This window comes from Echiichthys vipera (assembly GCF_963691815.1).
Source record: "Echiichthys vipera genome assembly, chromosome: X".
Lineage (NCBI taxonomy): Eukaryota > Metazoa > Chordata > Actinopteri > Perciformes > Trachinidae > Echiichthys > Echiichthys vipera.
In genome coordinates, this window is record NC_139825.1 from 6,248,940 (window position 1) to 6,263,127 (window position 14,188).

Here is a 14,188-nt window from a genome sequence, read left to right on the forward strand (position 1 = left end):
GAGTGGTTCCAGACTAATATGTATTTGTGAATTAGTCTCAGGATGTCATGTATAGTTTGACGTACCGTTACAGGGAAATGGTCAAAGTGAACATCAGAAACTAGTCTTAGCACCACTACCTTTGGAAGCCTCTGTTCCATATGGCCCACTGCTGCTGGCAGTCAGGTCGGGCAGCCAGGCGTCTTTGACCGCTGATTTGAAGACGTGGCGGTTGTCCAAGCTCTGGATGGGCCTGAAGTTGCTGCGCAGATACTCCACGGACTTAACATGGTCCTGCTGCTCTGTGGTGAAGATAGAGTAGAAAGCCTCCAACTGGTGCCGGCAGGGAGAGCAGACATGGAAGAGACAGGAGTGGAGAGAGAAGAGTGAACGAAAGGAGTTAGTGCAGAACTCACATCTTGTGGTCTTATTTTCGCATCCATCATATAACAGTAAGAACCACTTTGACTCACTACACAAAATACACAATATGGTACAGACATCTAATTGAAATACAAGAAGAGACAAGATTAGATTTGAATGATCTCCATGAGGAAACTGCAGCAACAAAGCAAAGGCTTTACATGAAAACATAGAATTCAAAGGAGAATATTCGAGACACATGACCAATAATACCAAAATATGGAGAACATTTTTAATGATGTATACAAAACTAAATATAGAGAAGAATACTGGGAACCTTTTGAAACTGCACCGAGACAACTATGGCTGTGTACTAAACTTTGATACTTCTTTACCAAACTGCCTCAATATTATGGAGTATTAAAAAACACCTTGTCATTCAATATCAAATGTCAATACCTAAGGAGTAAATGTCATCAGCTTCAGTGAGCAGATACGCATGCAACATTCTTGTACCAGGATAATGCTGGTGATTGGCTGATAAAGTTACATGTCATGAAACAGAGCTTGTGTGTGTGTGTGTGTGTGTGTGTGTGTTATTGTATTTCGAAAGGCTTAGCTACTTGGTGTAATGAAGCTAAAAATCATGATTTGTACCATCATATGTAATATTGTCATTTCTTTTGTTAAAATTAATTCAACTCAAGATACTGACAAGGTAAGCTATAAGCAACACGATATTTCTCCAGAAGCATTGCGGATTAAGAATGTTGATAATGTAGATGTTTTTATTCTTAGGGTAATAATTTCTAGGCATACACTCATTGTCTTCCTTGTCAGGACTTAAATGAGACGATGGATTCCAATCTCTTATGAAATGATTAGCTTAGATTAGCATTGGGACTTAAAGCAGGGGGAACAGAGAGTTTGTTCTATTTAAACACATCTGTAAACAAACAGAAATGTAAAAATGGTTTTGGGGGAGTTGTTTTGTATAACTATTTGTACTGAATACCCATAAGGTGGCAGTATCTGCAAGCTAAATGACTGGAACTGGACAGGCATTAGGCAGGATGACTCAGCACAGATCTGGGGTCCTTACCACTGATCAAGAAAAGTCTAGCTATATTGTGATTCCACTTGGGACAGCCAAGGAGTGAACACTATACCATGCATACTACATGTGTGTAAATAGGAAGCTGTTACTACTGTCTATCCACCTGTACCCAATACTGAAGACCAATAAAGTTGGAGGGTCTATCTCTTTAACAGGAAACACATAACTATTTCTTGATGAACAACTCCAGGAAGATTATGCTCCCTATTTGCCAAGATATAGTCTTTACATTTCTGTTTGTGTGTGGATTAAACTAATTAGATACATGCAATCTAGTGAGCTGGCTCGATTTGTTAGCAAATCCTGTTTCTGACACTGTACAGTAGTGATATTAAGCCAAGATGGTTTGTGGCTATGGGTGGGTGAAATAATGCATCATAAATGTGGAAAATATTAATTACATTCTTTAAATTGTGAATAGAGCAGAGCAGAGCTGCTGTTCCGCTGTGTACATAAAACCACAAGGAATAGCAGTTTGACTTAATTATTTCAGAATACTGAAATCTAGTTCAAATTCCTCTGTCTTACTGATAGCTTCAGTTTTTAGTTTTGCTTAACAGTGTCACAGTTTTTTCTGCAGAAATATTACTGTTTGCATGGAAACTTGCATGCAAACACCATCTAAGGGGCAGGGGCAAAAAATTAAAACTGAGTAAGATTCATTTATTTATTTCCGCTATTTTTGATGCCTCAATATTTGTAAGTATGTACTAAGCTATGCTAAATGTTGTGCTATTACGGTAAAAAAGGGGAACATGTCAAGTTCAAAATGTGACTTAAGTGAATCAGCTCATAAAGGAAAAAGATAAAACAAATAAAAACAATTCAGAGAGGTTAAATGCAGGTTAATCAGGATATCCAAAGCAAATGCCCCTCCCATGAAACATAACAGAATAAATAATATGTCATTTGAGGAAGTACATAACAAATATACAGACTCACAGAGGCAGTAACACTGAACTGTTCATGAAACACAATTCACACAAAATAATAAAATTGAATAACATAATAAGATGCATTTTTGCAACAAGTCACATTTCCAGGCTTTAAATCAGAAAATGAATCACAGGAAAGAAGAAAAGTCACCTCCATGAACCAGACCTGAGGGAGAATAAGGCCATGAGGATTTCAATCCAAAAGGTCTCTCACCAGAGGAGATGTTTGAATCTGTCAACTGCCAACCCTCCACCTAGCTCCCATCCCTAGATCTGTTACTTCAGAAACATGAACTTTTAGTGAGTGTGGGTCCTGCATCTCTGAAGTGCTGTCCCAGGGGATAATTGCAGTTTTGGAGTTGTTCTGATTGCATATTTATTTTCTGCCAGTCTAACTGTCAGGCTGTGTTTTGTGGCCGCCATAAAGCAACCACACGCACACTACAGATAGCCAGGTCTGATTCCGGGAGCCAACTATGGCCAGCTACTTCAGTGCTGCTAAAAGGGGCCGATTGTCTGGCACAACTGGCACAACCCCCAAAACCTCTAAGATATATAAACCAAAGCCGTTATACATTTGGTCACACCTGGCTGAAACTGGCTGAATATTTGTTTGGGTTTGGGAAAGCCAAAGGAATAACCGATCTGGAAGGACGGACATGGCTCCAAGACGAAGGAATGTAGTTGCTGTGATTGATGAAACTAAGTATCCGACACAGTGAAACACTTCCCAAAGTTGTTTAAATAAGAATTTAGCTGCCATGTTATCAAGCTGTGAACGTGTTTTATTGCTTTGGGTTGATGTTGAAGTTGGCCTCTTGCTGCATGTTGCCATTTGTCAAATGCATGCTGGGTGGCAAGACGTGCAACCAAACACGGATTTGCACTGTGTGATTGAGGTGTCATCTTTCTGTCTGTGTTGGCAGATGGATGCTCTCTACGATGTGTTTGGAAGCAATGCAAACAGACATACAGCCTGTGTGCAAGGGAGTGTTGGAAAGGAGAGGGGGTGTTGAGAGGAAGATTAAGACTACATCCACACTTTTATTAGGTTTTCACTCTAAAACAGCATTTCAAAACTAAAATGACCTGTGTCCACACAACATTTTAGCTTCGTATCAGAAATAATCTCCGTCTATATTAACACACGTAGAAACGCATATCACATGAACATTCATGTACACTGTGTTTCGGTGTAAACAGGAAGCAGATTGTCTAACGTTACTCTGCTGTTGAATATCATGCATGTATATGTTGTAAATACAAAAATACCTTGGAAAAAGAACAGCAATGGCAAAAACCTCGGATAGAGGACAAAGTGAAACAGTTACACCACAACTAAGTATAAGGCAGTAACGAGGGTGGGAAACATGGATTAGGAGTCGGTGCAAGCAAATGCAGCATATTATATTAGGGCTGTACAAGGAAAACTATCCATCACTGGAGGGAGCCAAGAAAAAGGGAAAGGAGCACCCACACCAGAGGGATAAAATCCCAAAAGGTCTGTCAACTTACTGTGCTGACTGACGTGGGTGTCTGCATTATCATTTCTAAACTTCTCCGTTTCTGCCCGTCCAGACTAAAAAACAACCCTGGAGTGTTCAGACTAATCTGAGCCCAGCAACATTTTCAAAGGTTCTTTGTTTTAGGGGCTTAAAAATGCCAGGCGAAAAAGATATGCGTTTATAAGTTAAACGTAGAAGTGACGATGTACACTTAGAATCAGGCAGTTTCTCAGTCTCAGTGACAGGAGGTAAGGCAGAGATGGGGACTTGAGTTTGAGACTCAGACTCCGAGTCACACTTAAGTCGCACACAAATGCAACTTTATTCAAAGCCGATACAAAAGAATCAAACAACAATGCAACATCTTTGTATTAAGCTCAGCAGCATAAACTATCAACGTTAGCTTGCTTCCTTTAGATTGGCGTTCGTTGAATAACATATTTTTGAACAGTGTTTGCTTGCTGGTGCTGCCGACATCAGCTGGCTAATGCTGTTATACCCGGAGAAATATACATTCAGCTAGACTCACTATCACATCTGACCGCTAAATAAAATGAAAGACTGTCCCTCTCCAAGGATGCAAAGCAAATACTTTTAATTAAGGAACACATACAAAAGGACTCCTGGTAAATTTAAAAAGAGTTAAGTTCCCTGTTTCATCGCAAATGGCTTCTCAAAGACACTCTCCTAAAACTGTAACTGTTTATGAGTTAGTATTATCTGCGTTCATGATTATATGTTCATGTAGTTTCCAGAACCACAAAGTCTCTGGTTAGTTCCTTAATATTCTGTTTCTAAATAATGCTTCTTTTTCCTCAGTAAGGCTATCTGTTAAACTGCAATTATAAAGTTTTGGGTTATTAATAATTAATTGTATATAAATAGTATATATTTATATATAGTAATAGTATTGTATATAAATAGTAATAGTAATTAGATATGAGAAAGATTAATAATGTAAAATCACCCAAAGATCGTTAAATCTTCTTGAATGCTGAATATACACATGTCTAATTCCAAACCGAAAGTTGATCCGCCCTGACACACACCTTTGTGGCTCTTTTTGATAAAATAATGAGCTGATGCGACTTGTGTCTCTCTTCCTTTGTTTTACTCTGTTTGGTGCAACTATTCGTTTTACTCCCTGTGAAGCGCTCTTCTTTTAATTTTGACGTTATAATTAAGTTTTTGCGAACTAATATTTTTCTTACGAAAGTGTTTTCTTTTATTAATCTATTAACATCGTGCAACTTTTTAAGTCTTTTAGGATCTATTTTTAACCTAATTTTTGTAACAATAGTTGAGCCACTTCCGTGCTGATCTTGCCTGCATCCGTCCAGCTGGCAGGTTGCATTGAATTTTGCACGATACCAACTCAACAGAACCCAGTCAGAACTCTATTTGGCCACTCAAGAAACCCAGACTTCAAAGCCACCTGAAAGGCTGTGGAGCCTTGAAGCTACAGCAGTCACTCAGCTCCAGTTGCTCCCACCTGACAGTCGACCCATCCACAGCCAAACTGCAGAGCCGACAACAGCGAGCCTCGGTGATCCAAGGGTTCAGCTGCTCTCTCTCTGTGAGACACTTAGGCGACTGTAACACCTGATCACGAAGTAAAGAATGTCAATTTTACCACAGCTTCTGGTTAAGAATGTTGGTGGTAATTAAGTTCTGATCGGAGTTCTGCTGATAGCCAGTTTAAGTCTGCCTGTAACGTTTTTAAAACTAGCCCGTAAGGTTTGAACTACTTTGCTCTTAAGCTTGTTATATCTGCGTTTAACCCATTTATCCCAAAGTTAATTAAATACATTTTTATAACTTCACGTCGTTGTGAGAATCTTCCCGTCTGTGCAGAGTTGATGGTAAATATTATGGTACGAACTAACAGATTTGAGACGAGACTGACAAAATTGAATTAATAAATTCCATCTAAATTAAATTGCTAAAGGTATTCTTCTACATTAACAGGTATTAAACATTCACCAAAGTTTAATAAATATCCTGTCTTGTTTGGTGTGGTCCTCTAGATTATCAAGGTAAGTTGAATTCTTAAGTTTGATTAGTTGAGTAAAGTCATAATACGTGTAGATGTCCTACATTATGTTACAGGTTTATTGTTGACCACATAACGTTAATGTAACTGCGTTATTAGCTTTAACCATTACACTGCGTTTGAGAGGCTGGGGGATTTTTTATTTATTTCACAGAAAGAGCTCGCTGACATTAAACATCTCTTTTTTCAGGGTGTCCTGAGACAGACACTAGCATGACAAACATAATGAGCAGCCAATACAAAATACATGACTATAATACAATAAAAATATATCAAATAAGTGTAAAAAAATATAAAATATATTTTAAAAAATCGAGCATAATCATGAATAAATAATGCAGAATATCTACAGCCAGATGTGTCTGCCTCCACGTTATTTAAAATATCTTTAAAAACATCCAATGAGAGCAGGACCAGGGGTCCGTTTCACAAAGCAGGTTCAACAAACTCTGAGTCTAACCCTGAACTCTGAGTTGATCTACTCTGAGATAGGAAACTCTGAGTTTTCGGTTCCAGAACAGCAGATTTGCGTTAGGTTGATCAACTCAGAGTTGTTTGACCTAGAGTTAAGGGCATGCACCACACAAGTAAAAAAAGACAGCATCAATGGAGCCCTGATTCGACGAATCACCATGGCAACGGGGAAGCGGAGGGCTACGCTACAACTGCAACTGTAAATATTAATGCGCTCATACGGAGAGTTTGAGCAGGTTTTTCACCGAAAGAGTGAGAGCATGACTTTGGTTGTTAATGTTGGTAATGTAAGGACGATGAGGTTGTGTATGTAAATGATGGACTGTGACATGAGACGGTGTTGTGCCGTATTCAGCACCCCTGCCGTGAAATGCACCCCTCGCATTATAGGTGATATTCTGGATCAGTTTCCACCTATAGGAGTAGTTTATATACCGGTAACCCAATTAAAAGCACACACTTTTGAATCTATGAATTGCAAGAAAAACTGGGATTATATTTAGGAAACGCTAAGTCAAATACATTCAACTTGCTCAAAAGATCCATTTAATACATTTTGTAATTATGGCTGCAGTATATTAAGGACGTCTATGCGCAGTCTGATAATCATCTCCCGATGAATATTTAATTCTCTGTGCAGTAATGCTGTACCTTCATCCACAGGATCATTATCAAAAGGACATGCCATGGTAGTGAAAATAGTCGCCAACTAATATAACTCATAATGTCTGATTTTTGCAATGATTTTCTGAAAAAACAGACGGAACTATACTACGCCAAAACTCGCCTGCTGACTGAATGAATGAGGAAATCAAACACCGTGTGTGGCTGAAAGAGGGCGGAGACAGAGAGAAACTCAAGGTTTTCTGAGAAAAACCTGGTCCTGACCAGGTTAGGTTCAGAGAGCATGTTACCATGGTAACTGACCGAGAGGTTAAGTTACCTCTCTTTGTGAAACAGGCTAGAGTTACCCCTCTTTCTCTTTCTTGAGTTACCTCCCTTTGTGAAACAGAAAACTCAGAGTTTCCCTCATTTCAGGGTTAACAGACTCAGAGTTTTCACTAAACCTGCTTTGTGAAAAGGACCCCTGGAGTTTCCGGTGTGTTTGTAGTTAGTTCAGGTAATGTTATTTATTTACAGTAGGTTATAAATTGTCATTAGTTGGGACCTTGTGTAATCATACAATATGGTTGCACTCCAACTTGATTCGGACTTGCAGCTGCCCTTAGAGACTTGAGAATTGACTTGGACTTGTAAAAAGTGACTTGTGACCATTTTTCCTGTGATTCACTTTGTGCTATAAAATCTAAGCTCTAAGTACAACTTAAGAAGTGACTCCATATCCTCTCCTCCAACTGACTCTAACTCTTCTTTGGAAAAAGAACTCCTCAGCCAGTTCACCAAACAACCTCCCAAGTAAAACAACAGACCAAATCGGAGAATGAAAAACAAATCAAGAACATTGCTCAAAAGGATGCTAATAGCCTTTAGGGAAATGCTCATTAAACCTTATAATCTAAAAGACTTAAGATTTAGATTTAAATTTAGACTGAAATTACAATCCATTATTCATTTCCCTCAGCAGCTGCAGCAGTTTAGTGTAGTGGAAGCATTTGACTCTGATTCAAACACTGTTTGTTATCCTCTGGGGACCATGAATATCCATAGCAGATGTTATAGCGATGTGAACAGTAGGTGTTTAGCTTGCTCTGGAACATTGTGATACCTGGATAAGCAGACAATCATAACCCTTCTTAGGCCCCACGTTTTGTGAGGAAAAAATAAAAGCAGATGAGGAAGTCAGTCAGTCTATTTTCATGAGCAGACTGTGATTGCAGGAAATCCAAGTCCCAAACCCCCCAAGTTGCTGCAAAACAAATATAAAAAGCCCATAAAACATCAGCCTGCAAGCTTTGGTGACCAGCTTTAGGGGTGACTTTCTGAAATAATAAAAGTCAAATCCGAGCATCAAAGCTAAGCATTAATAAGAAAAAGCTATAGTGTGATTCCACTGTTTACCCAGCCATAGTAGATCTTCAAGGTTACGGCTAAGCAAAGACTGAAGATTAATACTGCACAACTGCAAGAATAAACAGATCCATGTGTGGTTGTACAGCTTTCTAGGAGTAGCTTTATTGTGAACTGTTGATTTATCTTTTGGTTTAGCTTGTACGTCTAGTGACGTGCAGAAAGGCTCTGACGCCGAAACAAGAAAAACAAACGACTTTAAGCCAAGGAAGAGGGGTTTGATTCCTGTCCATGGTAAACCAGACTACATCCTAACCTAGTGTTTTTCCAAGCCTTTTCATAACCGTCACCCTTTGTTTGCTAAAATCATTGTTTTTTGTGCATTGTTGTACTTCCGGGTCAACGATTTTCCGCGGTGGACAATTGGTTCTTGATGGCTTTTTTGTCTAATCCTAACCAAATGTCTTTGATGCCTGACCCTAACCATCAGTTTTGCCAGGAATGTCTGCAAATTTCTGTGCATAACTTTAGGTAGGATTTGCTACGGACGGTGCTCTGTTTTTGCGCTCAGTTGCAGAGGGGGTATAGGAATTACAAATATTTCAATTCATGAATCTGTTAATAGAAGACTACTACCTTAACAACATTCTTTTTTTCAAATTATTTTTTATTGATTTTGCAGACAGGCAAAAAAGAAAAAGTACAGCAGTTGTATAACTCATCAGCGTGTCTGCCTTAAAGTGAAAAATAAAAATAAAACATTAATCCCACTATCCATCCCAACAACCCATGTCAGACGTAGTCACAGTAACCAACTAAGTAATTAAATAACATATAACATAGGTGGATAATTAAGGTACAGTAAAAATAGTATGAAAACTGTAGCTAATAGCAAAAAAAATTAAAGTATTTCAAGAAAAACAGAAAAACAGAAGGGGGGGGGGGTTGTCTTTCCTTCCAAGTATTAGGAAGCATCATCAGGAGTAACAGTAATACTATGACTAATAAGAGCCAGCAGTCAGTCCCAAGTTTTGTGAAATTTTTTCAAAGATCCTCTCTGTGAAAACCTTATCTTCTCTAACCGTAGACATTGTAAGATTTCACGTATCAGTCTCAATGGAGAAACATGTTTCCATTTAAGGAGAATGTTACGTCTGGCGAGCAAGCTTTAGGATAAAATGTCTAATTTGAAGGTACCGAAAAAAGTGGCTACTAGGCAGGCTGTATTTGTCCGATATAGATGCAAAGGACGCAAAAACACCTTCATCATACATGTCATTAAGCATGTTGAGGCCCTTATCTGACATTATGCGAAATGTAGGGTCGGTGCAGGAAGGGGAAAACGCATAGTTATTCAAAACTGGGGCTGATGACCGGATTAGGTGAGACCTTATGGGCAGTTATATGGAGCTGTGAGCGGACCGTAGAATGCAAAGAGCAGGAAGAAGATGTTATCTTAGTATGAGCCCAGGGTGGGCAGACGTCTGCAACTTCACCACGGAGCCAATATAAAAGTTTGTTAATGTTGCAAGCCCAGAAGTAGTGTGGAAATTAGGGAGTGCTAGTCCCCCTTCAGGTTTAGGGAGTTAAAGAATATGTTTTTTGCCACGGGCTGGTTTATTCTGACAAATAAAAGGGTTAAGTTGCTGGTCTAGATTAGTAAAAAAGCAATTTATTGAGACAAATTGGGAGGTGTTGAAAAAGATACAGAAACTTTGGTAAAATTAGCATCTCAATATGATTAACCCGGCCTGCAAGGGATAAGGGGAGGGCCGCCCATCTAGACAAGTCTGACTTGCATTTATCCAATAGCTGCTGAAATTCTTTTGAAAAAAGATCTCTGGAGAAGCTGATGATAAACACCCCCAAATACTTGAACCCCTTGTCAGTTGTTTTAAAGGGGAATATGGATTGTGGGAGTGATCTCACCAATTTTGAGAAAAAATAACTCACTTTTCTGAATATTCATACTGAATGGAGAGGTGGAGTAAGTTCCATCGACTTTTAACAATTCCTCCGCAATTTCCACAAGCCTTTCTCAATTGCAATATATAGGATATCACTTGTCCCAGAATAGTAGCTTTAAGGGCTTCCGACAGAGTGACACCGCTGACATCAGGGGTGACATTAAACTCTATGTAAGAGCGGATTTGAGTCGCAACAAAATCTTTAAACAGTAAGTGTGAGCTGAAACTTCATGGTGAACGTGAAGAAATCAATTCGGTAGAATGTGTGGTGTACATGGGAAAAAAAGGAGAGAGCCCTGGGGGTTTCTAGACCTCCAGGGATCAGAAATTCCTAACTGTGATGCACATGTTTTTACTGTGTGTGCTGATTTGGATAGTGTAACCTGTGTAGGAGAAGATCCGTCAAGAGTCACATCCTGCACCAGGTTGAAGTCTCCACCCATGATAATGCAGTGGCTGTCTGCGTTTGAGATTTTTTGCAAATAGCGTTGTGAAAAACTGTTCATCATCCCAGGTGGGCGCATAAACCTAAAGGTGTATTCTGTGTACCCGAAACTACGACATAGCGGCCGTGAGTATCTGGGATTACATTTGTCGGCTCAATCAGGACCCTTTTATGAATGATGATGGCTGCCCCTCTAACTCTATCTGAAAATTTTAAATGGAATAAGGGGCTCATCCACGCCCTCTTAATACGTGAGGTGTCAGCTGTTTTGAGATGTGTTTCCTGCAGGAACATCACATTCCCCTTATGGTGCTGTAACTGTGTCAGGGCCTTACCGATTTTGAACTCCAATACCTGTCTTTACAGCATTAGAGATCAACAGAGATCAACAGAGCATCAGGGGTCCGTTTCACAAAGCAGGTTCAAAAAACTCTGAGTCTAACCCTGAACTCTGAGTTGATCTACTCTGAGATAGGAAACTCTGAGTTTTCGGTTCCAGAACAGCAGATTTGCGTTAGGTTGATCAACTCAGAGTAGTTTGACCTGGAGTTAAGCGCGTGCACCCCAAGTAAAAAAAGACGGCATCAATGGAGCCCTGATTCGACGAGTCACCATGGCAACGGGGAAGCGGAGCGCTACGCTACAACTGGAAATGGAAATATTAATGCGCTCATACGGGAGTTTGAGCAGGTTTACACCGCTGCAGCAGCAAAAGAGAGGGAGACGGTGCGGGAGGATATTGCGGCTCGGGTCCGTGCATAAGTTTAAATGTAGTCCTGTTGCAATCACAGTAATATCACAGGGTAAACTGCTTGAGTGGTAGTCTATTAATTTATTTCATTTAAGTGCAACCCCGCGGGGGAGAAGCGCACTTGGCAGCAGCTTAAGATGAAACATAAAAACATTATTCAAACAGGTAAAACATCGGCACAATCTCATGGTGACGCCTCATTTTGAGCATGTTTTACATGGTAAAGTAAATATTACCGTAAGTGGCTGTTTTTTATTCAACATAAATGTTATATAAAAAACTTGCAACAGCGCAACACACAATATCTGCTGTGATATGAGAGCATTACTGGTTGTTAATGTTGGAAATGTAAGGAGGGATGAGATGGACTGTGACATGAAAGGGTGTTGTGCCGTATTCAGAACCCCTCGCATTATAGGTGATATTCTGGATCAGAAGGCTGTTGTTTGGACCTATAGGAGTAGTTTATATACCGGTAACCCAACTAAAAGCAGACACTTTTGAACCTATGAATTGCAAGAAAAGCTGGGATTATTAGGAAACGCTAAGTCAAATACATTCAACTTGCTCAAAAGATCCATTTCATTCATTTTGTAATTATGGCTGCAGTATATTAAGGACGTCTATGCGCGGTCTGATAATCATCTCCGGACGAATATTTAATTCTCTTTGCGAAATGCGTCACCTTCATCCACGGGATCATTATCAAAAAGACACGCCATGGTAGTGTAAATATTCACCACCTAATACAACTTCTAATGTAGGCCTACTGAATGATTTTCATACGTTGTATACAAAAACTCCCGTTTGCAAAAAAACGCAGCGCAACACGGAATATCTGCTGTGATATGAAATGGTACCGCTCAAAAAGAGAATTGCCTGGAAATGCAAGAACATCTATAATCAATAGTCTGATAATCATCTCCCGACCAATATTTAATTCTCTGCGCAGTAATTCTGCAGCTTCATCCACGGGATCGTTATCAAAAGGACATGCCGTGGTAGTGAAATAGTCGCCACCTAATATAACTCATAATGTCTGATTTTTGCAATGATTTTCTGAAAAAACAGACAGAACTATACTACGCCAAAACTCGCCAGCTGACTGAATGAATGAGGAAATCAAACGCCGTGTGTGGCTGAAACTCAAGGTTTTCTGAGAAAAACCTGGTCCCGACCAGGTTAGTTTCAGAGAGCATGTTACCATGGTAACTGACCGAGAGGTTAAGTTACCTCTCTTTGTGAAACAGGCTAGAGTTGCCCCTCTGTCTCTGGTTTGAGTTACCTCCCTTTGTGAAACGGAAAACTCAGAGTTTCCCTCATTTCAGGGTTAACAGACTCAGAGTTTTCACTAAACCTGCTTTGTGAAACAGGCCCCTGGTCTCTCTTCCGTGCGGATGATGTTATGAACCCTTTAGCGTCAGTGACCAAAGAGAGCCTCTTCCTCCCTCCGTCCTTCATCACGATGACAAGCCTGGCAGGGAACAGCAATGCAGGTTTGAAGCCCAAGTTGTAAAGCTCCGACATCACCTCTCAGTATTTCTGGCGCTGTTCCACCAGCTCCGGCACGTAGTCCTTGTAGATGGAGGAGCCTCTATACCAGGGATATTCAATTGGCGGCCCCCGGGAAGAAGCCTGTGTGAGAAAGTAATTTATGACCGCTGTCCTTTCTCATATCCATCTCAGCGAGTCAAATGCCGGCACTCTGGTTGACTTGCGCCACAAGCTCCCTGTAGGCGGGCGGCCACAACTCTACGCGCGCTCCCGCTCTGCTCTTCTTCGTGGGTTTCTGAATCCTCGTGGCAGCAGCTCGCTAAGCACCGCTTTCTTGTTGTTCTCAATCTTTTCTGTCTGGTTAAATCTGTGGTTAAATCACCACATCAATGTCTCTCTCTACTCTGAAAAAAAGAAAAGTTGTCACAGAAAACCGTCAGTTCACCAGATAATGGACAGAGAAGTATCTGTTTCTGTCACTGTGAAGCCTGTGTTTGCTCTGCAGCCATATCTGTGTGCAAAGAGGATAAGTTGAGAAGGCATTTTCAGAAAAATCATGCTACTCTACATTTATGTTACGTTTTTTTGTGTCAGTCCAGTTTTTGATTAATACACTAATGTTTCATATGTGCTTGTAAGCCTGGTAAAGTAATTAGTAACTGAAGTAATCAGATAAATGTAGTGGAGTAAAAAGTAGAATATATCCACTGATTTGTAGTGGAGTAGAAGTATGAAGTAGCATGTAAATAAAATACTCAAGTAAAGGAGAAGAGCCTCAAACTTGTGCTTTTGTCCAATAATTGAGTGTAAACCTCTGGTTAACAGGTATGTTAGATTCACAAGGATTTTTTTTTGACAAGCTTGTTGCACTTTGAGGTCATGACTACTATTTACATTGATAAAATAAAGACAATATGTACTCCTATATCCTATATATAGCTGCATTATTTTACAATATCCATTTATGTGATGCTCATATTTTTCCGGCCCCTTATTTTGGATTATTTTCGTCAACCAGCACCAATTCCAAATTAATTGAATAGCCCTGCTCTATACTGTAGCTTCCCTCTCCTTGCTCGGGCCTCGCGTATGATCTTCTTCTTAACCTGGTACTTTTGCAGACTGATAAAGACTAGC

At 39.9% G+C, this 14,188-nt stretch overlaps 1 protein-coding gene across 1 annotated transcript in view; it reads right to left on the reverse strand.

Moving 5' to 3' along the window:
- LOC310966028 (receptor-type tyrosine-protein phosphatase gamma-like) overlaps window positions 1-14,188 on the reverse strand; it is a gene marked incomplete at both ends in the record, with an annotated part of 771,775 nt that overhangs the window by 149,916 nt on the left and 607,671 nt on the right. The window contains one exon of the mRNA XM_083939815.1: window positions 120-312. Coding sequence (XP_083795941.1) covers window positions 120-312 — 193 coding nt within the window. The remainder of the gene's footprint in view (window positions 1-119; window positions 313-14,188) is intronic.